A 22,228-nucleotide genomic window follows, 5' to 3' on the forward strand; every position below is an offset into this window, starting at 1 on the left:
GCGGCTGCTGCTGCTCCTGCTGCAGCTCCTGGCGCTGCCCGCCGGCCGCGGCAACCGCACCGGTCCCGGTGAGTCCCGGCGGGGCGGGAGAGGGGGGATCCGCGGGGCCGGGGCACAGCGGGGGGCGGCCGGCGGGGTCTCGGSGGGGCAGAGGCGCCGGTGGGAAAGCGGCGGAGTGATGCTGCAGCGAGCGCCGGGAGCTGCCCCGGGTCCCGCAGCCGCTGCCGGGCTGGATCTGCAGTGACTTTGGGATGCCTTCATACCTTCTCGAGGGAGTCGGGGGCTCCTGAGCATCCCCGGGGAGCAGCGCTTGTGCCGGCCCTGYAGAGCAGTGGGAGGTCAGGCCAGACCCTCTGGGTTCTGCTGTGTTTGCAGTGGTTGTTTTCCTTGGGTTGCCTTGTTTTCAGGTTACTTTACTTCCAGGRCATGCAGACGGATGGATGGGAGCGGGGTTTTTGGCAGAGCAGAGGGTGCTGGAGGTCTGGGGTCCCGCGGGGATTGTGCCCACTCCTCCCCTCCCTCCAGAGCTGCTGTGGCGGTGCAGACRTTCGGGGAGGTGAGGTTGTTCACCTGCTCACCCCATCGCGGAGGTGGGCTCGTTCTGCCYGTGGCTGCCCTGTTGATCGTGGTTATCGCCTCCTCACAGTCCACAGTGCGTGAGGCTCTCGGGGAGCCAGGGGTGAGATGGCCCCGTGCCCCAGGCCCACCCTGCTCTGGCATCCTGCTCGCTGGGTTCCCAGCTCGGAGAGCTCCCGTGCGCCTCAGGTGTGGTGCTGGGTTTGTCTCGGCGCCGTCCCGCCGGCTGTGGGAATGCCTCCGTAGGGAATGCCTCTGTGTTGTGTTTGGGCGCTGGAAAAGATCAACGCCTCCCTGGGAGAGCGAGGGGGTCCTTGTTCTGCAACATTTGTAGGTGGATTTTTACCCGGGATAAAGGAACGAGATTTCTGTTACATTGTAAATGGGCAAACATCCTGCAACATAGCCCAGTCTTTTTGTGAGTCAGACTCMTCATCAACTCTGTAGCTTTAGACAGCATGTCCTTTGAAATGAGGGCTTCATCCCTTTGATGGGAAGCCCTGAGAAACCCGCAGTCAAGGTAKTATTTCCTAAAACTACCATGAGATCATCTTTGGACAAACAAACATAAGCTGTAGTCTGTGACTCTTTACTCTGAAATTGAAATAATGTGTCTTCTCTGTGCTACAGGGATTCTACCTCGTTCTGTTTCTTGTCTTAAAACACTGTTGTTTTTTGCATAATACACTTGAAATCTGCTTATGCGAAATCTGTATGGAAGGGGATGGAAACAGCATCCACTGGATGGGTCTCTTGCACAGTTTAAAGCTGGTTTCACATCATGGGACAGTCAAGTGGGACTTTCCAGGTGTTGCCATGCTGGTGCCGAGCAGATTGAATAGATGGGCATGGACACAAACGGAGCAGAACAAATGCCAGAGAACTCTCTCTTGATGCAAATGKGCTGCCAGAGCACACACCTCGACTGCAGTGACCTGTCTTTCAGGCTTTTCTGTGCTGATGTTCTGCTTATCTGAGGTATTTCCTTGTCAGCCTGGGCAGAGGGTGCCCTGGGAGTCACATACCAGCTCACTTGTGCAGCTCTGTGTGCCCAGCACAGCCTGTGAGCAGGGGCTCAGCCCTTGTCACCACAAGAAGCTGTTTGTCAGTGGACTTTGTCCAAAGCCCTAACTGGTGCTTACCTGGTGGCAGGCAGTACGTGAGCAGGGCAGGTCTTCCTGCTCTAATCTGGTAATGCTCTTGAGCTCTCTCCATCTAATTGACCAGTCCTTAATAAAGAGCACTGCTGAATACTGGAGTTTTTAATTTTGCAGTCAGCCGGCCCTGTCCTCCCCCAAAACCACACAATTTGAGCTTTGCCTTCATGAGGACGTGCAGGGTGGGTGGTGACGGTGTCTGACAGCTGGTGGGGCTGGAGCAGCTTGTGTTGGGGCAGGTTTCAGGTTGTTTGATGGGACCTGTTGTGTTGAGCAGGACTGGGGTTCTCCCAGCTCTAATCACGCTTTGTGTCCCTGCCTACCCTCATCCTGTGCCCAAATGTCCCCATGAACTGCAGAAATGAGTGTGCCAAGTGCATGTGGAGTGTGCTGGGGTTACAGACACCAGTGATGAAATCCTGCTTCCTTCCATATCCCCTGTGTGGGAAATGTCCCCAGGCTTGCAGGGATCACCGCCAGCTCTTGTCCACAGTACCCACACACTGCGCTGGCATTTCAGCCGAGGGAGCATTGGCTTGAGAAGCCCCTTTTGTGGTCTCYGGAGAGCAGTGTGACCCCAGCATGGGACAGCTCTGCCCACAATCTGCAGCCTCCTGGCTGTCCTGCTCAGGGCTCACCTTTCCCCATGGCCTTTCCTGGCTCCATGCACAAAGGTGCTGCTAGCTCTGCCCCTTGGCTGGCCCCCGTGGGTGCATGGCCAGGGCAGCCCCTGTGGCAAGGTCAGGCAGCTATGCTCTTCCTCCAGGAGCAAATCCTCCAGCTGCCTTGTGTGGCCGGTATTTCTCGCTTTCCTGTTTCCTCCTTTCGCTGCCGGGCTTGCAGAATGCCCGCAGGCTTTGGCTTGGTAATTTGCCAAGGAGTTAAACCCATGATTACTGTTCCTGTCTCCTTGCAGTGTCGTGGGTGCAGGCCGGCGAGTGTCTTCCTTTGGGGCATGGATCATAGTTCCTGCTAGGATTAGATTCCTCCCGGCAGGAAGTATATCCCAACGATCTGATCCTGCCTGAGGATGTTTTCCTCTTTCTTTGCTTAAACAGTTCCTCTTTGACAGTTGGGTCCTCTGTATTTCCAGCATGACCCTGTGCAGAGTTGAAGGAGGACACGTTAACTTGCCCTTTGCTGCTTATTCTTGGATAAGCAGAGGGCCGGAATATCTCTCTGAAAGGTGCCACAGTTTCTCTCCATTCTGGGGGAGAAAAAAATAGGAAAGGAGCATCTGGAAGCACTCTGCAGACATGTGAAGGCATAACCTTTTACCCTCTTGCTGAGTTTTGTGATTTTGGATGGGCAGCATGGCCTTGGCTCCGCTGTCCTCATGCAGTTTTATCCTTTTCTCAGCTCTGGTGTGATGCTTCTTTTCCAGACCTGAGYTGCAGTCTGACTGGTTTTGTTAATGTGTAATTTTGCTGGGGGTGATCTGTAGATATTTAGCTGGGCAGAGGGATGGAGGATCTAGTTAGTCCTGATGGCACTTTGACTATATAACTGTTGTCCTCTTGCATGCCTACCCTGAGGCTGTTCTTGCTATCCCAGYAGCCTTTCTTCYAGCTAGAAAAATCTTTAGAWGTTATKTCTGAAAGCAGAGTTACAYKTGCAGCACATGAAGTTTCATAGTGYTKTGTGWCACAGGAAGACAATACATGTGTTCTGAGCTGGGTAGAGGGATAAACACAGAATGGTTTGGGGTGGAAGGGACCTTTAAAGATCATCTCATGGGCAGGGACACCTTCTACTAGACCAGGTTRCTCCAAGCCCCATCCAAACTGGCCTTGGACACTTTCAGGAGCGAGGCAGCCACAGCTTCTCTGGGCAACCTGTGCCAGGGCCTCATCACCCTCACACAGAAGAATTTCTTCCTAACATCCAATCTAAATCTCCTCTCCTTTGGTTTAAAACCATTTCCCCCCCCATCCTTTCATCCTCAGCCCATATGCTCAGCAGAAGACAAGGGCACAGCTCTTGCCTCTTGGCACCATAAATTGCTGCTGGGGCACAGGGCATCCCTGTGTTGCCTGCACCCATCTGTTCTGCACTGTGCCCCTGGGTTTCCTGCTGCCTCTTCCATCACCTTTCCTTCTGCCATCAGCCTTTCTTCCAGACCTTTTCCTCCTCCTCAGTCTCTCTGGTGATCTCTCAGCTTCAGGGCATGTCYCTCAGAGTGTAGTTTAGGCATCTGTTAGTGCTCTCCAGTTCAGGGTGATGGTTTTACAGCAGGAGTGTGGGTGGTTCTGGCTGGAGGTGCATGGATCACCACATATCTAATGGGACTGTAATGAGAAAACAGGGACACAAAGTACACCTTTCCARGAAACATTAAGCCTCCTGTGTGCTTCTGTGGGTGGATAAAGCCCTGCAGCCTGACCCCAGCAGCTCCCCACCAACTGCTGTGCTCTYTCCCTTCCAGACTCCCTTTATGTCTCTGAGTACTTCTCTCAGAGTGCACAGAAGCTGTCCTTCTACAGCTGGTATGGAAATGCCAAGCTCTTCCACTTCCACGTGCCAGAAGACACTGTGCTGCTACGCTGGCTCCTGCAAGCATCCCGGGGGAAAGGCCCTGAGTGCACCAGTATGGAGATCACTGTGTAAGTATGTCCCTGTGACAGGGTTTGTCCYTGTGGGCTTCTTGTCCCTTTGTCCTGGTCACTTGTGGCTGGGGCTGGTTGCTTGTGGAGGTTGGGCCATTTCTCAGTTGCAGGAGCTTCCTATAGTAGCACTGAATCTGTGTTCAAACCTGTAGGAGTGTTTCATGTTCTTGTTACCCATGGATTTTGGGCTGCCTGTCAGCTGTGGTATCCAAGAGACCGCTTAGAACACTGAAGAGACCTTCACAGTGAATCAAATGTGCTGCTCAAAGGTGTTCCTGGCTGGCAGAACCTGCACATGGTGCCAAAGGATGTAACAGGACTACAAGGGACTTGAGCAGATCCAAAATGWTTGGAGATGGGCAAACGTCCCAGTACAGAAGAACTGAGGAGTTTTGGGGGACWCTTTGTGAGGGGTGTGGCTGAGCGTGGAACAGAGACAGTAGAGGAATGTTGTGCATGAGAATATTGCAAACTCAATGTCAGTGAAARAAATGCTGCTTAAAGGAGTACTTAWCTTGTTGAAGRATTTGAGGTCAAAAACTTGTCAGATTTTGAGCTTTAGGAGAACACCAAAGCTTCCTCAGTGAGTTGTGCCCATGGAGCCCATGGGTYTCTGGCGTCTGTTCCACAGAGGTCTGGGAGTGACTGACCTCTTGTGCTTGGGCTTCTCTGCTCTGTCTTGGGCAGAGACTGGTGCTCTTAATTGCTCCTGAGCAGCCTGGAAGAGATTATTTTTCTGCTTTCTGCTTCCCAGAAAGGTTTCCAGTAATTTTGGGACATGAGGAACAAGGCAGCAGCTAAACAATAATCCAAGAAGTGATGGCTAACCCAGATAAGCTCCAAGGGGTAATAACATATCACCTGTCATGTTTGCTTGCTGGACCTGTTTCAGTGCAGTCCAAAAGCAATCAAATTAAATGCCAAATTGACTGAATAAATATCTCCCACGTTCCTTAGCCTTKTGTGTTTCTGCTACTTCAAACACTGGGCTTATCTGGAAAGCAGAAACACTGCTGCACTGAGGTCTGTAATAGGGGCCTCCCTTGGAAAGTGTCTTTGTAGTCTGTCTGACTGCCCTTCTTAGAGGAGATGGGAAGATGCAGATCTTAGCTGGAAAATGAAAGTTCTCTGTAGACGATTTYCCCTATATGGGGAATTTGCTGATGGTTATAAATCAGTAGGCTGTGGGTGGGGCTTAGCCTTAATAAGTGTTGGAAATTTGCTTCCAGGCTTGATGGAACTATGTAAATCCTTATCTTAATAAGCTGCCAAGTTAAACCAATCTCTAAATAAATCCCGGATAAGCTAATAGCAGCTAGTTCTCACCAGATGAGAATGATGACTCCACTTGAAAATGTGGGATTTTCCAGCCTGCTCCCTCTCCAGGCYAGCCAGGGTGTCCCTGGTGAGTTTGTATCCCACTTTATCCTGCCAGTGTCTGCACCTCCYTGGGTTTACTCTCATTGTGACTTCTCTTGCAGGCACTTTCGCCATGGTGCCCCTCCTGTCATTAACCCGCTGGGCACTCGCTTTCCTGCCAATGCCACCGTCCGTCCCTCCTACAACATCAGCATCACCCTGAGCAGTGCTGTGCAAAACACCACCTTTGTGAAYGTCACCACCCCTGCTGCTGGGGACTGGTTCATTGCTGCCCACCTGCCCGAGGCTGCAGGCAGGATTGAGGTGAAGGTGAGGGTCCTACCCAGAGCTCTACCCTGGGTGTCTCATCACAGCCACAGCTGACCCCTGTGCTCTCCCCTCCTGCAGGGTTTCTCCACTCCATGCCCCTATATGTTCCAGGCAGATATGTTTGTGCTCAGACTCACTGATATGCCTGTTCTGGAGCCTGGTGTCCCCATGCCACACACCGTTGTCTCGCCTGCTAAGCCACTGCATGTCAAGTGAGTGGGAGCAGTGGGTGGGCAACTGAGGGCATGGTGGGGTGGGATTTCCACAGGAGCTGCTATGGGGAAGCCAGTGTTGTTCCCACGTGGGGCTGAAGCTGGGGGGTCTCTGAACCTGTTGCTGAGCTCCCTGCAGCAGTGGTAAGATCTGCATGGGTAGCACACGAGCACCCTTCTCTAAATCTTCCCAGGTGGTCATAGATTCAACTGCAGGAATTTTAGTTCTTCCAGATGTTTACCTTGGGAAGGATTTTCACAGCACCAACCAGGGCAGTCTAGTCCGTGTCACAAAGCCGTGGGGACTGTGGTGGGTTGTGGCTGGCTTGTGTTGAGAGTATGAGCTCTGCAAACTGCTGCTCCCTCCTCCCACAGGGTCTTCGTTCCCAAACACGCCGCAGGGATGCGGTTCCAGCTGAGCAGCTGCRTCACCAGCGAGCAGAGAGCCTGCGCCGTGCGGGTGCTGCTGGGCTCCATCACCCTGCCCCAGTCCTTCCAGAAGATCCTCACCTGCACGGGGAGCATCAACTGCAGCCTAGCCCTGGAGTCACCCCCCTGGGAGAAGTGGCTGCAGATCATGGTGGAGAGTCTCRGCACTGGCAATGCCAGCGTGAAGGTGGAGATGCTGGCTTCTTTCACAGGTGGGATTCCGTGTTCTCTAGTCCTGTAAGAAGGACCAGAGAAAACTTTGTGTCTGCTATGTCTCCCTTGGGCCTTTGGGTGCCTGGCTGTGGTGTCTTGTGCTCCCCAACATGCTTATTGCTTCCTCTTGGAGGCCCTAGTTTTTGGTGTGGTGTCAAAATTGAAAGCTCCAGTATTCACCCCAGAGGGGCACTTGCTAGAGCTGCCTGTTTTGGAAACACCTGAAAAGCTCAGTGTTATTTTTCTAAAGGTTGCTTGGGAAGCAGTGGCTGGCTTAAAATCTGGTGGGGAGAATAGTTTTGAGTGRTACAACAGACTAAGGCTGTGTTGATTGCTAATTGGCCAAGAGCAGGCTACAGACAGGAAACCACCTCACAGAGGTTTACTTGGGGAAATGTCTGGAGTTGTAGTGATGGAATGTCACCATTTCAGGTGATGCTTTGTGGCTCAGATGGTCACAAGGTCCTTGTGGCTGTGATACCTTTGCACCTATTGCACCTATTACATGACCATAATCCCTGTTTGACTGCTGTAAGCTCACCAACCAGGAACATTTTTTAAATTTTCTTCTACTGGGGGTTCTACCACCTCCTCCTCAAAGCAGAGCTTCATCCTGTGTGCTGAAAGACCTGGCATTGGCAGAAGTGTTAGGGAGGAGCACTGGAGTCTCTGGGAGCCATGGACAGTCTCCAGCAGTGGGACTCCAAATTTACCATTCAGCTCCATCTGCCACAACRTGATAGCTTGTGCCTGTAGCTCCACAGGGTTGGCTTCTCCCTCCTGCTCAGCCTTGTCTGCTCATGTCCGGAGAGCTGGGAGGGACTTTTGCACAGCCTGTGGCTGTGGGACAGCTGAGKGCTGAGCTCTGCTGCTGGCGAGTGAGCCCTCCCTGGTCACCTTGATGATGCTGTGTTATCCCTTCTTCCATTCCCCCTTCCCTGCAGCTCCAGGGTGCTTCTACCCACTGTACCACTGTCTGGCTCCCAGCAGAGTTCTAGCTTGTGGATGCTCCCCCTGCAAAGATGGTGCCTCAAGGACAGTTCATGCAGTGCATGAGCCATCTGAGCCCAGTTTGTGCTGTCACTTGKAGCTGCTGGGGCCTGCCTGGGTGAGGTGCTAGTCCTGGCTGTGCTGATTTCTCTCCTTTTTTGCTCTAGTTTGCAGACCAGGAAGCACCAGTTCCTTCCTTAACTTCATCAGCCTAAACCAGAGCCAGGCTGTTGCCAGACCAGGAGCAGCAGGGAGCTCTGCTCCAGCTGCTGGACAGGCTCCACACAACTCATCCAGCCAGCGGGGCTCCTGCCTGCAGAGCCAGCCCGTCGTGAGGGAGGACCTGGACGTGGTGTCTGTGCGCTACCGGCTCTTGAACGGTCCCAGTGTGCCCGTGAACACCCGCTCCCCCACYCTCCTCCTGCTCAACCTGAACACAGGCATGGACAGCGGGGGKTCCCTCGTGGTCAATCTGCTGCTTAACAAGGTGTGCAGGCTGATGGGCAGGATTGTRTCCCCTTGGCAGGGCTTTGTCCCTGCTCCTGGGCTGCATGCTCCAGAGGTTGGAGGTACCAGTGGGACTATTCCTCTCTTTGTTGTTACAAAACACTCGGAGCCTATTTTAGCTGCTTCCAGCATGTCCCACCTGCCAGCTCCGATTCAAATGCCACAGCTTGCGGCATGTGGCGGCAGTGACGCAGAGGAGACAAAATGGAAAGCAGCTGCAATGCCATCTTCTCCACGGGAGCTTGGCACCCTGCCACCAGGAGAGAATGCTGAGCAGGGAAACCCAGGGATGTTCGTGCCCCAAGTCACTGATTCCCGGGCTTCTTCAGTGACTCCCCCTACACCAAAATCAGCCCCCTGAAGTTCCATTAAACTTCTTGAGGGCTGGAGCAGGGCTCAGGCCTGATGTTCTGCAGCCTCTGACTTGTGCCACCCTGTGCTGATGTTGAAATGATATATGAATGTCCCAGCTTTGGGGCAGTTCCTCTGAGAGGGTCCCCCAGGAGGGTCTCTTGCCTCTTGAAGCCATAACACGATATGGTGGCAGCACAAGGTCAGGTGAACCAGAATCCTGCTGTACTGATGGGCAACTTGACCTGTGGGATTTGTTGTTTCATGGGCACTGTGGGAGAGGGATGGTGCAGGGGGATGGCATCAGGACACACTAACATGGGACACTGCTCTGTTTGCACAGACATCTGTGAGCCTGTCAAATGCCACTGTGGTAGCCTGTGTGAGTGCCGCTTCACCAGTGCTGTCCCTCAACGCCACACGGAACTGCAGCACAGGTAGGACAGATGCTGGCACCTGCCTCCAGCTCAGCTCTGTCATCTCAGGGCTCTGCTTTTAGACCTGGCAAGCTGTTAACTGACTCAGGATATTGTGGAGTATCCCAGAGAAAGTGATTTTGGCCCAAAGCCTCCTGAGGTCTTTGTGCTGGCACATTGCCAGGGTGCTGGGGTGCAGGTGGTGGTCTGGCTCCAGGAGTTAGCCTCTACCAAAGGGAGATCTGGTTACCAGCTGGGGCTCTTCCAGCCTTGCTGGCAGGAGGTTTGGGGATGGTGAAAAGTACTGCTGGTGTGCAAAGCAGCTAGGCTGTACACTGGAGGATTACCCAAGATAACAGGCTGCTCTGGGCACCCTGTACTACTCAGACACTGAGCAGGAATGGAGATGAAATTAAAAACAGAACTCTTGAGAGCACGGGTCCTCTCCATCTCCCTGGTGCCTCCTGAACGTGGGACTAAGGAGCCACAGGAGGCAGCCAATTACTATGTAGTCAGTCTCTCCTCAAGCCCTGGCACATCACAGCACCTTCTTTTCTTTCAGCTTTTTCCCAGGGCTACCCTCTGAGTGTGAGCACCTCCTCTGCAGAAGCAATGCTGATTGTCCTGTACCCACAGACAGATGACTGGTTCCTGTCCCTGCAGCTCCTCTGCCCCAAGGGCCAGGGGTRAGTCTGCCATGTCATCCTGCTACATCCCACTGCCCTTGGTTTGTGTGAGCAAACCTGACCCTTGACCTCACATCTGGGCTGTGGGCTCCTCACCTGGTGGCAGCTGAACTGTGGCTGCAGAGGGACAAGGACATGTGTGGCCTTGCTGACTTGCTCCCTTGTGAGCACCCAAGCAGCTTGTTTGATGCCAAGCTGGCACATCTCAAGTAGACTGCAGATGGCAGAGCCTGCCTGGGTGAGCTTCCCCTTCCCCAAGTGTATTTAGACTTGATAAATTGAGAATTGCTGCTGTTACCCTTTTGGGAGGTCTCTGAGGTGCAGGCAGCTGTGCCTGCATTCCTGCAGTTTGCCTTCCTGCTGGGATCTTGAGTAAGGAGCCAAGTACATGACACAAAACAGCACTGGTCCCGAGGATAGTCATGGGCAGTGGGATTTGCCATGGTGGTMTGGGGAGAGCTGGCACCCACTTGGACATCAGTTTGGCAGCCAAGTGGAGAGGGAGCAGACTGCTCTGGCACTTGGAAGAGATGGAGCAGACACCAAAATATCAGGGARCTTGCATGCAGGAGCATGTCCTGGCCATCAGGAGCGTGGCATGGGCTGCCCTAAGGACTGTGGCACCAAGGAAACGTGCTGTTCTTGCAGGGAATGTACCACTGCAGAAGCCAAAGTGACGGTGTTCTYGTACCTCACCCCCTGCTTCAATGACTGTGGGCCCTACGGGCAGTGCAGCCTCCTGCGGAGACATGGCTACCTCTATGCTGGCTGCAGCTGCAAGGCTGGTGAGTGCCTGTTCCTGGGAAGTTTTGCTATCCTTCCCGAGGAGACAGCACAATTTTAGGGTGGAGGTGTTTGGGAAGGGTGCCTGGGGTCTGCCGTGGCTGGCAGTGTCACTGTGCCTGGGGAAGCAAAATTCTGGGAAGCACAGGGTGGCCTAGGGGTGATGGGTAATTGGGATGAGGACAGTTTGGAGTCCCCTAGGGCTTGGAGAAGTGCTTCTGAGTGTCCCCAGAGAGATCAGGGTGCCTGAAAATGCCTGTGTTAGAGGCTGTGCCTGTCAGGGAGGTTTGTTGTGTAGRTTCCTGGTACGGGATGTGATGACGCTGGGCTGCGGTCCCTGTGTGTCTCCTGCCAAGAGCCTTAGACTCAGAGGTGCCCCTGGAGGAGGAACATCTGTGTCAGCTCCTAATTATCTTAATGGCCTGGGAAGTCTGTGGTGTAGGGAAGATGAGCTCTGCTGTGCTTGGGTGGGTCTGTGTACCTGCTCTCAGCAGAAGGACAAGGCAAAATGTGGTTCCCTGCTGTTCTGGACCTGAGCCAGGACCTCCCTGCTGCAGTGCTAATGATGGGTAAGGAGCAAGATGGAGAGCAGCATCCCAATTTCCCCGAGGGCAGCCAGGTTCTGGGAAGCAGAGAGCACCTCAAGGGAACTGGGGAATCAGGCTGAGGACAGCTTTCCGCTGAATCACTYGGAGCAAAATGCCCCATCTGCATATTGGTGACCCAGAAATAAACCGGAGAGAGCAGCTKCCCTRGGCTCTGCCTGGCAGGGAGCCAGCAGGCAGGGCAGAGCGACTGTGGGCTCCAATGACTCTGGAATGGGATAGATGCTACTGTTAACTCTGCTTCTTGATCACAGAGTGCCTGCACATACCCCAGCTGCCCTGTGGCTGACCTCCTTTCTTCAAAAAGAGGGCATGGGCATCCTAATCTTTAATTAAAGTAATTTAAATAACTTTCAAAAATAATTTGAACAAGATTTGTGTTCGTAGAGATTGCCTCTCTTCTGTCCTTGGTATTCAGTCAGAGGCTGAGTTGTGTTCTGTTGTCAGGCACAGTCCTTTAGGCAACTTTCACTTCCACTCTCCTGTGAAGCCCTGGATGTAACCATGGGCTACAGCAGTGGGTTTGTTCAGCCTGTGGAAGGGGAGTTGGAGTGGGATCCAATCGCACTTTCTGCTGCCCACAGGGGTTACAGAGACCCTGGAGGCAGCTATGCAGAAAGGGCAAGAAGCCACAGACATTGACTGCAGCAAGGGAATTTTCACTTCAATTAAGTTGAAGAAGGCACTTTTTTCCCTCAGAGCTGTTTATTTTTGCAGTTTCCAGGTCTCTGTCCTTGGAGATCTTCAAAAGTCAGTTGGGGAAGGTCCAGAGCAGCCTCACCTGGCTTTGGATCTGCCCTGCTGTGACAACTTGTAGGAGAGGAGCCCAGTGGCTTCCTCGGTGCTGGGTATCATTCTCCACCTGGTTCCTGCAACCTGTAGGAATCTTACATCCAACTTACACCATCATGTGAAGCATCTGAACCTCAAGTGCTTGATGTTCCACTAGCAAGTAGCATGTGTGTTGAGTTACTGCAGGGCTGGAAAGTACCAGTCTGCATGTAGGATGGTTTCTGCTACATGGGAACAGCCAGAGGGAATGTCCTCTGGGCAGCCACATGGCTCTGCTGGGGTTCCCCATCTTCCCACAGCAGAGCATGTGATGAGTAATGAGACCATCCTAAGAGCAGGAGTGTGAGAGGCTGATGGAGCGAAAGAGGAGGGGCTTGCAGATGGTCCAGGGGTGGGATTGCTCCTCCTCAGGCATCCCAGGCTCCTGTTGAGTGCTGTGGGAGGAGAAGGTGGGGTCTGTGAGATGCACAGAAGCCTCTCTGTCTACAGGTTGGGGTGGCTGGAGCTGCACAGATGACACCAAGGCCCAGTCCGTGGGTGCACAGAACTTGGCCACGCTTCTGCTCACCCTGAGCAACCTCATGTTCCTGCCCGCCATTGCAGTCGCTGTCTATCGCTACTACCTGGTGGAGGCCTCTGTCTACACCTACACCATGTTCTTCTCCACGGTAGGCACTGCCATGTGTCCCCTGCCACCTCCTTCTGAGCTTTGGCAATGCTGTGCCAGACTGAAGTCCTTGGTGGAGCAGTCCATCCTGGAGCTCCACAAGGAGCTTCTGGGATCATTGGACTTCCATGGACAAATCATAGAATCCTAGAATGTTAGGGAGTTGGAATGGGCCTTAAAGATCACCTAGTTCCATGGACAGGGACACCTCCCACTAGACCAGGTGGCTCAAGACCTTAGCCAACCTGGCTTTGAATATTGACTGTGTTGGGACATCCACAACCTCCCTGGGCAACCTGTTTCAGTGTTCTCACCATGCTCACAGTAAAATATTTCTTCCTTATATCTAACCTAAATTTCCCCTCTTTCAATCTGTACCCATTAGTCCTTGCCCCATCTACTACAGCTCCTGAAGAGAGTCCCTCTCCCTCCTCCCTGTAGCCACCTTCAGATGCTGGAAGGTGCTGCAAGTTCTCCATGCAACCTTCTCTTCACCAGGCTGAACAGCCCCAGCTTTCTCAGCCTGTCTTTGTAGAGGAGGTGCTTCTTAYCAGCTTCACGTCCCTCCTCTGCCTTTTTCCAACAATATGTCCTGCCCTTTCAGAACTGCTGGGAGGGTGCAGGGTGCCTGCTCTCACCCGCTGTCCATAATGCCACAGTGGTTTGGTGGAGCTTCCTGGAGCCACTGTAGGAGGGATCCTGCCCRTGAGCTGAGCCTTCTCCTGCCTCCCCTTCCCAGAGAGCCGTGTGGTGCTGCTGGGTTCATGCTGACCTTTGCTTTTGTCCCCGGCCGCAGTTCTACCACGCGTGCGACCAGCCGGGCGTGGCGGTGATGTGCATCATGGACTACGACACCCTGCAGTACTGCGACTTCCTGGGCTCCGTGGTGTCCATCTGGGTCACCATCCTGTGCATGGCTCGYGTGAAGAAAATCCTGAAATACGTGAGTGTCAGGTGACCCCACATGGCCACAAGTGTCAACACTGAGCCCKCTCACCGCTGTATTTTAATGACACAGTTGGGTCACAAAGCCTGTTTGTCACCCAATGCCACCCTGAGCTGTTTTGTCCCAGGAGTTTGGCTTGTGAACCTGCATGCTTGTAGGGGTTGGGCCTGAAGATTTCCCCTGAGATATGGGGGAAAGGTTTGTGGGTTCTATGGTTTCTCCTTTTGAAGGTGTTTTTCCTGACTCTTCWGTGGATGTAGGGCTGGGCAGCCAGAAGAAGAGGTCTTCCCTGTCTCTGGCATGTCTGGCTGTACTCTCTCAGCAGATGAGCTCCTRACAGTGGTGGTGGTGTCTCTTTTCCAGGTCCTTTTCATCCTGGGGACCCTGTTAATTGCCATGTCCCTGCAGCTGGACCGCAGAGGGGTGTGGAACATGATGGGTCCCTGCCTCTTCGCCCTCGTCATCATGGTTACAGCTTGGGTAAGTGAGGGCAGGACCTGCTGCCCATGGGGAATGGAGGAGGCAGAGCAGACCCAAGGCTCCAGCCCATCCACAGGCATGCATTGGTCACCCTGAAACAGCCAGGCAGAGGGGGCAGAGCAAGGGATTCACCTGCCACCCCTGCAGTWGCTGAGAAATCCCCTGGTTCAGGGTCTCAGACCTGCAGCTGCAGTGCTGTCCCAAAGCATGGGCTGTGTCTGTAGTATCTGTACTGGGCTCCAGTGCCACAGCTCTTGGGGCCTTTGGCACACCAGAGATGGGCCCAAGATGGGGGGAAGGTGATTTCCTCAGGGACAGCAGGCACATTGGCAGGTTGGCAGATGCTCTGGGGTCTGTTCCCCCCTGCCTAAGCCTCTGCTTGGCTGCTTAACTTTTGTGTGCTCTGCCCCCCAGGTTCACCACGGAGCGAAGCGCAAGCACTGCTACCCCTCCTCGTGGAAGCGCTGGGTTTTCTACCTCCTCCCAGGGATCACCTTGGCTTTCATTGCCATCTCAGTGTACGCTTTCATGGAAACCAATGAGAACTATTACTACACCCACAGCATCTGGCACGTGCTGGTGGCTTGCAGCGTCGCTTTTTTGCTCCCTCCTCGGGACAAGCATAAGAAGCCCTGGGCCTGGTCCCAGAAGCTCACGTGTCGCTATCAGATCTGCCAGAATGACCGTGAGGAGCTCTATGCTGTGACCTGATGGGTCCAGCTCACAGGGGTGGAGGGACAGGGAAGCTGTTCTTGGCCAGGGCTGCCCCTCACATGTTGTCAGTCCTCTCGTGCTCATTCTCTGGACAGGAGGGCTCAGTGTGGACCGTGTTTAAAGATTACGATGCTCTGGGCTGGTCTTGTGGAGGCAAGTTTGAGGCCACCTCTGCTTTTCAGCTGGGGTGGGGCAGGCTCTTCATGGTTCCAGATCAAGGAATAGCCTGTCCCCCACTTCCCCATAGCCCTGGGGGAAATCGCCGACCCTTCTTCCCCCGCTGCTGCATCCATGAGGCTTGGGCTTAGCCCACATTGAGCTGGAGCCAAGGCTTTGGCTGCTAGGCTCTTCTCTGCACCCTCTGTCCTGACAGAGGATGTGGGACAGGGAGCTCCCCTGCAATTCTGCAGTCAGAACTTGAGCCCAAGAGAAGAACATATTTCTTCTTTTCTAAGGGGCAAATGCTGCCAAGTGCCCTTGGTGCTGATGGGGAGGGAGGGAGCTGATCCCAGCATGTGCTGGGGCCTTGGCTGCCATCTCCTTGGGGCTCTGGAGCCTCTCTCCCTGTGAAACAGGTGCTGCTGTTCTTACCTGGTCCTGATTCTGTGGGAGAAGAATAAGGCTGGGACTTGGGCCTTGGATTCAGGATCAGACTTGGCAGGAATGTAAAAAGCCCCATGTGAGGTCATGCAGGAGGAGCAGCAGCATCTTGGCCAGAGCCGTGAAACCCACAGCARTGCAGGGTTTAGTTTGAGTTTAACTTCAGCTCTGGAAGGAACCAGGCTGATGGTGTTCAGGGATTCACTGTTTTCCTCCTTTTTGGGTGTTTGGCATGGGCAGCACAGGTGGTTTGGGATGGTGCCTGAGCTGCTCCTCCAGCCTGCTGTGCCTCRGAGCCTGGATGTGCTGCAGGGTCCCGAGGGCACAGCAGTGTCCCAGCCTGGGCAGGAGCATCGCCAGGGACTCCCCTGGTGGCCACAGTCTCCTTTGCAGCGTGTCTCACCTTAGCCTTACTCTAGGACACGCAGAAAGCAAGGGCAGAACTTGGCAGCCAGGGAAGTTGTCTTTGCCCATCYTTATTCTACAGATAAGGGCTCAACTACATCGTTCCAGCTGTGTCACTATGGTGTGTGCTGCTGGGAGCCCCTCCTCAGGTGGCTTTGGGGAGGAAAGAGCTTTTATTGAAGGATTTCCCTCCTCGGGGTTATTTCTTTGCTCTGAAGAGGGCCCAGCTCAGCTCTGCACTTTATCCCTCTGCCTCCCCTTCCTCTGCAAAGTCATCCTTTTTTAAGCAGGTGCAGGACAAGTGAAGGACACTTGTCCACACCCAGCATTGTCACCCCCCTCACCCATGTCCCCCACACTTCCTTGTGTTGCTGCCATCCAGTGCGGCATGGCAGGAAGAGGGACATGGGGCCCTCAGGGCTTCCTCCAACTTTTCCCATTTTCAGGCACTTTTTTCCCCTGTCTCAGTTTGCACAGCGGTGCTGTGGCCCCAGCACCGTGGCAGGCGACCGCCGCTCCTTCACAGCCGTGCCGTCCGTGCCGGGCCACTGCCAGTGGGACCTGGGTGCTGCCAGTGGGACCTGGGTGCTGCCAGTGGGACCCAGGTGCTGCCAGTGGGACCTGGGTGCTGCCAGTGGGACCGAGGTGACACTGATGGGATCCTGGTAACACCAGACTGGTCTGGGTGCTGCCAGTGTGACCCAGGTGCTGCTAGTGGGACCTGGGTACCACCAGTGTGACCTGAGTACTGCCAAGGTGACCTGAGTGCTGCCAGTGTGCCCCAGGTGCCGTTGGTGTCACCTGGTTGCTGCCAGCGTGGCCCAGGTGCCACCAGTGAGACCTTGGTGCCACCAGTGTGACCTGAGTGCTGCCAGTGTGGCCCAGGTGCCATTGGTGTCACCTGGTTGCTGCCAGCGTGGCCCAGGTACCACCAGGATGGTCTGGATGCCACCAGTGTGACCCGAGTACTGCCAGTGTGACCCAGGTGCCACCAGTGTGGTTGTGTGCTGCCAGTGTGACCTGATGCCACTGATCTGGCCAGGTGTTGCTGGTTATCATAAAAAGCAATAATTCCTCATCGGGCCTTTCCCTTCAGGGATTTCCGTGCYGGAAGCAGGAGAAGCTTTGGGGCGAGAAATCCCGCTGACATGATTGTTTATTTTGTGTTTGATCGTTAAATTCTGCTTTGCTCCCTCCCTGATGACCTGGCCTCGGTGCCTGCCGGAGGGAGGGTTAATTATTTTGGGTAAAATCTGAGCGAATTCCTGTGTCTGGGGAAAAAAATGGTTATTTTTTTCTTTGCTGTTAATACCTGTGATTATTTTATATGGTAAATTTTAAAGCTTACGGTTTTATAATTTAATAAAGGTGACGGTATTTGCGGGCAGATGGTGGTGGCTGCAGTCACACAATCACAGGGCTGGAAGGGGCCTCTGGRGATCATCTCATCCRCSTCTCCTGYCCAGGCAGGGTCATCTGGAGCRGGTGACACAGGGACATGTCCAGGTGGGGTTTGGAATGTCCCCAGAGAGAGAGACTCCATGCACTCCTTGGGCAGCTGTTGCAGTGCTCTGCCACCCTCCATCTGAAGAAGGTCTGCACACAATGACAGAATATCCCGAGTTGGAAGGGAAGCCCAGGGATCACCCAGTCCAACTCCCGCCCTGGCACAGACCCCCCAACAATCCCACCCTGTGCATCCCTGGCAGCGCTGCCCAAACGCTCCTGGAGCTGTGGCAGCCTCGGGGCCGGGACCATTCCCTGGGGAACCTGGGCAGTGCCCAGCACGCTCTGGGGGAAGAACCTTTCCCTGGTACCCAGCCTAACCCTCCCCTGGCACAGCCCCAGTCTGTTGAGGTGGAAGGTGTTTCAGTTCATGCCCATCCCCGGTGCGGTCTCTCGCCATCACCGGGAGGAGCGGGCACCATCCTCTGACAGCCTCCAGCCCTGCCGGGGGCGAAACGCGGGCGCGGCGCGGCCCCTCCCGGCCACCGTCGGGCTCTGTGTCAGCCAGGGGGCGGTGGCCGCGCGGGGCGGAAGCGGAAGCGGCGGCGGGGCGGGACCGGGCCGGGGCGGGTGAGCCGGGGTACGCGGGACCGGGGCGATGCCGCTGCACCGCTTCCCGCCGCGGCTCTGGGCCGCCATGCGGATGCGGGAGGGCATCTGCGCCCGGCTGCCGCAGCACTACCTGGCCTCGCTGCAGGACGACACGCCGCCCACSCCCGTGCACTGGCGGCCGCACGGCCTGCGCTACCGGCGGAACCCGCGCACCGGGGAGCGCGAGCGCGTGCAGGACGTGCCGGTGCCCGTGTACTTCCCGCCCGCCGCCAACGAGGGGCTCTGGGGCGGCGAGGGATGGATCCGCGGCTTCCGCTACGCGCGCAATGACAAGGTGAGCGCTGCGCCCTTGCCCGAGCCCGGGCGGTGTCACCGGGGCCCGCTGGCGGCCGCCGCCCCCCCGGGGCCAGCCCTGACCGCCGGGCCGTGCCCAGCTCTCCACCAGGCTGCCCAAGACGTGGAAGCCGCAGCTGTTCGAGCGGCAGTTCTACAGCGAGATCCTGGACGCCACGCTGACCATCACCGTCACCATGCGCACGCTCGACCTCATCGACGCGGCCTTCGGCTTCGACTTCTACATCCTCAAGGTACGGCCCGGGGCTGTGCCCACGCTGCCCTCACCCTCGGGCTGGCAGGCAGGGGGTCCTACAACTCCGGCACAGAATATCCCAGGTTGGAAGATCACCGAGTCCAACTCCYGGCCCWGCCCAGACMCCCCAACAATCCCACCCTGTGCATCCCTGGCAGCGCTGTCCAAACGCTCCTGGAGCTCTGGCAGGCTCTATGCTGTGCCCAGCACCCTCTGAGTGAAGAACCCTACCCTGATCATCATCCTAATCCTCCCTGGCCCAGCTGCAGCCGTTCCCTGGTCCCTGTCCCTGTCACAGAGAGCAGGGGCTGGAGCTGCCCCTTGGGAAGAACTGCAGCCCCCACTGAGCTCTGCCCTCAGTCTCCTCTTCTCCAGGMTGAACAGCTGCTGTTGTTRATGTTTAGTGCAGATCTAACATTCCCAGCCTTTAATACCCTCTTGATCGGAGCTCTTGATATTAAAACCCAGAACTGTAATCAAATTGGCTCCAGAATATTTCCAACACATCTTTCCCCTTTCACAACATGTGCCCTGAGAGCCTCTGCTGTGTGTGGGTATATTGCYAGTGCTGTCAGTGTGCTGGGAGACCCCTGTTCTCCCTGGCAGCTGCTGTCTTGGTGCAGCTAAACTCCCCTTTCTCCAGACTCCCAAAGCTGACATGTGCTCCAAGCTCGGCATGGATTTGAAGCGGACGATGCTGCTGCGCCTGGCCCGGCGGGATCCTCAGCTGCATCCCGATGATCCAGCCAGGAGAGAGGCCATCTATGACAAGTACAAGGTGAGYTCCTGGCCTGCAGTTCCTGTCCTGGTGTTTGCTGCTTGGGTGGTCACCCATCACTGGTCTTGGTGCAGAGGGTATGGGCAGAGAAAATACAAACATCATCAGGTTTTTCTTGTCTCTCTAGGGCCACCTAGTTTTTGTACTCATCATTTAGGGACACAAWAAGCAGCATTTTTGTTGTGATTGAGCTCACTGAGAGTCCTCAACAAAAAGCAGCAACAATTTGTACTGCCCCTGCTGTGAGAGCCCAGAGTGCCCAGGTGCTGCTCAGTTTTGTGTAGCTGGTGGTGGATGCCAGCATGGAAACACCACCAACACCCACAGTCCATGGAGTTGTGCTGAGAAACAGCCCCAGAACTACACAAAAGAACTGCAAAAGCAGACACAGCTGATCAGAGCAGCRGGACCCCTGCTAAGGAGAGAAGGGAGCTGGACCTTGGTTGTTAGAAATGAGGGAACRGTGCTTTAAGATTTGTCCATAGTAATGTTCCCACTGGATCAMTTGTTTGTGTCCAGGCATAGAGGGKATTTGTGTCTTGGTCAMYTGCAAAGACTGTGCCACCTTCTYCTTCTTCTRTCCCAGGARTTTGTGATCCCAGAAGAAGAAGCTGAATGGGTTGGCTTGAGTTTGGAAGAAGCCATAGAGAAACAGAGGCTCCTGGAAAAAAAGGTGAGTTCCTGAGGCAGTGCTCAGCACTGAGGTGTTGGGGCTGCATCAGGCTGYACATCCACTCCTGAGCCAGGGAACCCTGTGGGGCTCCAGCTTCCTCATGGGATATGCTCACCCACRTGCAGTACAGCTCTGATGGCAGGCAGTGTGAGGAGGTAGGGAAGGGAAAAGGGACAAAGGAAAGGGATCCTTAGGAGCTGCTGATGATTCCTCTCTGCTCTCAGAACTGAGGAAACTGTTGAAACTGCACCATGCAGGTGCCTGTCCTCTAGGAGGGTTACATAGCTGAGCAGCAGCAGCTTGTCTGTTGAGCCACTGAACAAAACCCAGTCACATCTTCCTGTGGTTTTAGCTGTCATCACTCCCTGGGCTCCCCACTGCGCTTCACCCCTTGCTGCTGCTCAGGTTCACTCCTTTGAGTGGTTCATCCTCTGCTCTGTTGCAGGACCCTGTCCCACTCTTCAAGGTGTACGCTGAAGAGCTCGTCAGCCAGCTGAAAGAAAAGCAACAGGCAGTGCAGAAGCAGTAGGAGAGAAACCTTGGGAGCAAAACCCTTGCTGCAGATCAAGCAGTGGGGTTTAGGGGCTCTGCTGTCTGAGCCGTGCTGGTGGGGAAGGGGCCATGTGAAAACCACGTTCCTGAAGTGTCATGACAGCCTGGATTCAGTGAAGACCTGTACGTGTGGGCAGAGGAAGGAGTTTCTGTGCTGTGGCACTGGAAGTGTTCTTGTCAGATTGACTCAGTGTCGGTCTCCTGCCTGTACGGGCAGTTAGCTGCTCTTGAGAGCGCAATTATGATACAAAATAGGCATTTTGGTAGTTAATATCAGTAAACTTCTCTCTGATACTTCTTGCTCATTGGTGTCTCATAGCAGGGACTACAATGYACAGTGAGACACGATGTAACAGATCATCCCTAGCCTTATCCAGCAGAGATGGTTGTGCCCCAAAAGTGTGACCCAAACCCCTCAGCAGATGGGGCTGAGAGCCCCAGCACAGCTCAGTAACCCTTGGGTTACAGCTCTGTTTGTGTTCTAAGTTGGTGACTTTGAAATCTTTTATTTTGTAACGATGCAGTCGAAGTGGGTGTTGAAGCCTTTGGTGCTGTCTGGCAACAAGGGACTGCAAAGCACTTGCCATAATTACAGGCTGATGAAGAGCACTGGGAGTCCCTGGTGGTGTCTGGAAGCTTTGTGGTGGTGCACTGAGTTTCTGGGTGGATCAAAACCAGCCTCTCCCCCTTTCCCCTCAGCTCTGAGGTGAGGCACAAGCTCAGAGCTTGCAGGCTGAACCTTGTGTGGGTCATCTCTCTATATCACTGCTTGTCCCTGGAAAGAGACTTTGCCTTCCCCCTGTCTTGTGTTGACATGTTCTCCCTGTCTGGCACATCAGGGCAAGGCACTGCCTTGATTTGTGAGCCACAGGACTGATGAGAGGAGCTGGGCTTGTAGAGCAGAGTGTGGCTCATCCCCTCTGCACTTCAACAGAGTAGAACCACCAGGGAATGGAGATCACCAATGCCTTGAAGGTTTGGGGAWAGGTGGTGCAGAGGCAGTCCCTGGGTGAGCACAGAGCTCTGCAGGGCTGGGCTGGGGCTTGGGTGAGGGAGGTGATGGAGCTGGCTGATCTAAACAGCAGCGTTTCATGAAAACCTGACTTGTCTGCTGCTCTTTAGGACAGAGGAGGGGCTGGAGGCCTCCTAAGGGGTATTTGAGGCCACAGGGGAGCCTGGCACAGGCTGGTGGGGCTGGCTGGGGCTGCCAGATAAGGCTGTGCTGTTTCTGCAGGGGCACGGGTTGGGTGGCAGAAGCTGGGATGTTTCCAGGCTGCCTCTGTGTCCTGTCCCCGGCAAGTCCGGGTTCTCAAGAGCAAACTTCCACGGAAGGTCACATTTGCCTAATTAATGATCGTGCAGCTAGGCCAGCACAATGACATTTGCTTATCTTCTCTCTCTGCTGCAACTGAGCTGAGTGGGAAGCTGCTGCCCGGCTCCTCGGGGACCCTGACACTCTGCCCTCGTTAGAGATAATTAGCTGGGACAAGCTCCTCGTTTGACAGCTCTGCTCATCATTAGGGCCAGCGCAGCTCATGCATTTTAATGCAGCTCCCAGCAAAGCTTCAGCCCGTGCCTCTGTCCTGGCCCCCCTCCACGGCTCTGCTGGAACGTGCCCGGCCTCCTGAGCCCGGCCGGCGCCTGGATCCTGCCTGGATCCTGCCCGGCCCTCTGGGGGTCCCTGGGTGGCTCCTCGGTGCTCAGGGGGCTTTTAAGGGTGGCCATAAGGACAATGAGCAGCTGCTGCTCTGTCT

At 54.9% G+C, this 22,228-nt stretch overlaps 2 protein-coding genes across 2 annotated transcripts in view; both read left to right on the forward strand.

The window, feature by feature from the left end:
• The window catches only part of PGAP6 (post-GPI attachment to proteins 6), a 19,368-nt gene extending 2,962 nt beyond the window's left edge, over nt 1-16,406 (forward strand). The window contains exons 2-14 of the mRNA XM_057372336.1: nt 3-68; nt 4,159-4,336; nt 5,821-6,028; nt 6,107-6,240; nt 6,616-6,881; nt 8,040-8,359; nt 9,074-9,167; nt 9,709-9,832; nt 10,481-10,617; nt 12,502-12,680; nt 13,476-13,622; nt 13,989-14,105; nt 14,520-16,406. Coding sequence (XP_057228319.1) covers nt 3-68; nt 4,159-4,336; nt 5,821-6,028; nt 6,107-6,240; nt 6,616-6,881; nt 8,040-8,359; nt 9,074-9,167; nt 9,709-9,832; nt 10,481-10,617; nt 12,502-12,680; nt 13,476-13,622; nt 13,989-14,105; nt 14,520-14,816 — 2,267 coding nt within the window. The 3' untranslated portion in view covers nt 14,817-16,406. The remainder of the gene's footprint in view (nt 1-2; nt 69-4,158; nt 4,337-5,820; nt 6,029-6,106; nt 6,241-6,615; nt 6,882-8,039; nt 8,360-9,073; nt 9,168-9,708; nt 9,833-10,480; nt 10,618-12,501; nt 12,681-13,475; nt 13,623-13,988; nt 14,106-14,519) is intronic.
• A 1,482-nt stretch (nt 16,407-17,888) lies between these two features.
• On the forward strand, nt 17,889-21,088 carry MRPL28 (mitochondrial ribosomal protein L28). The gene is made up of 5 exons (XM_057372366.1): nt 17,889-18,216; nt 18,317-18,469; nt 19,115-19,249; nt 19,836-19,922; nt 20,368-21,088. Exons 1-5 carry the CDS (start codon nt 17,929-17,931, stop codon nt 20,449-20,451), a joined length of 747 nt encoding a protein of 248 aa, XP_057228349.1. The 5' UTR covers nt 17,889-17,928; the 3' UTR covers nt 20,452-21,088.
• Nucleotides 21,089-22,228: the final 1,140 nt, after the last annotated feature.

Source organism: Malurus melanocephalus, unplaced genomic scaffold (assembly GCF_030028575.1).
Source record: "Malurus melanocephalus ecotype Western Australia unplaced genomic scaffold, MMel_1.1 scaffold_170, whole genome shotgun sequence".
Lineage (NCBI taxonomy): Eukaryota > Metazoa > Chordata > Aves > Passeriformes > Maluridae > Malurus > Malurus melanocephalus.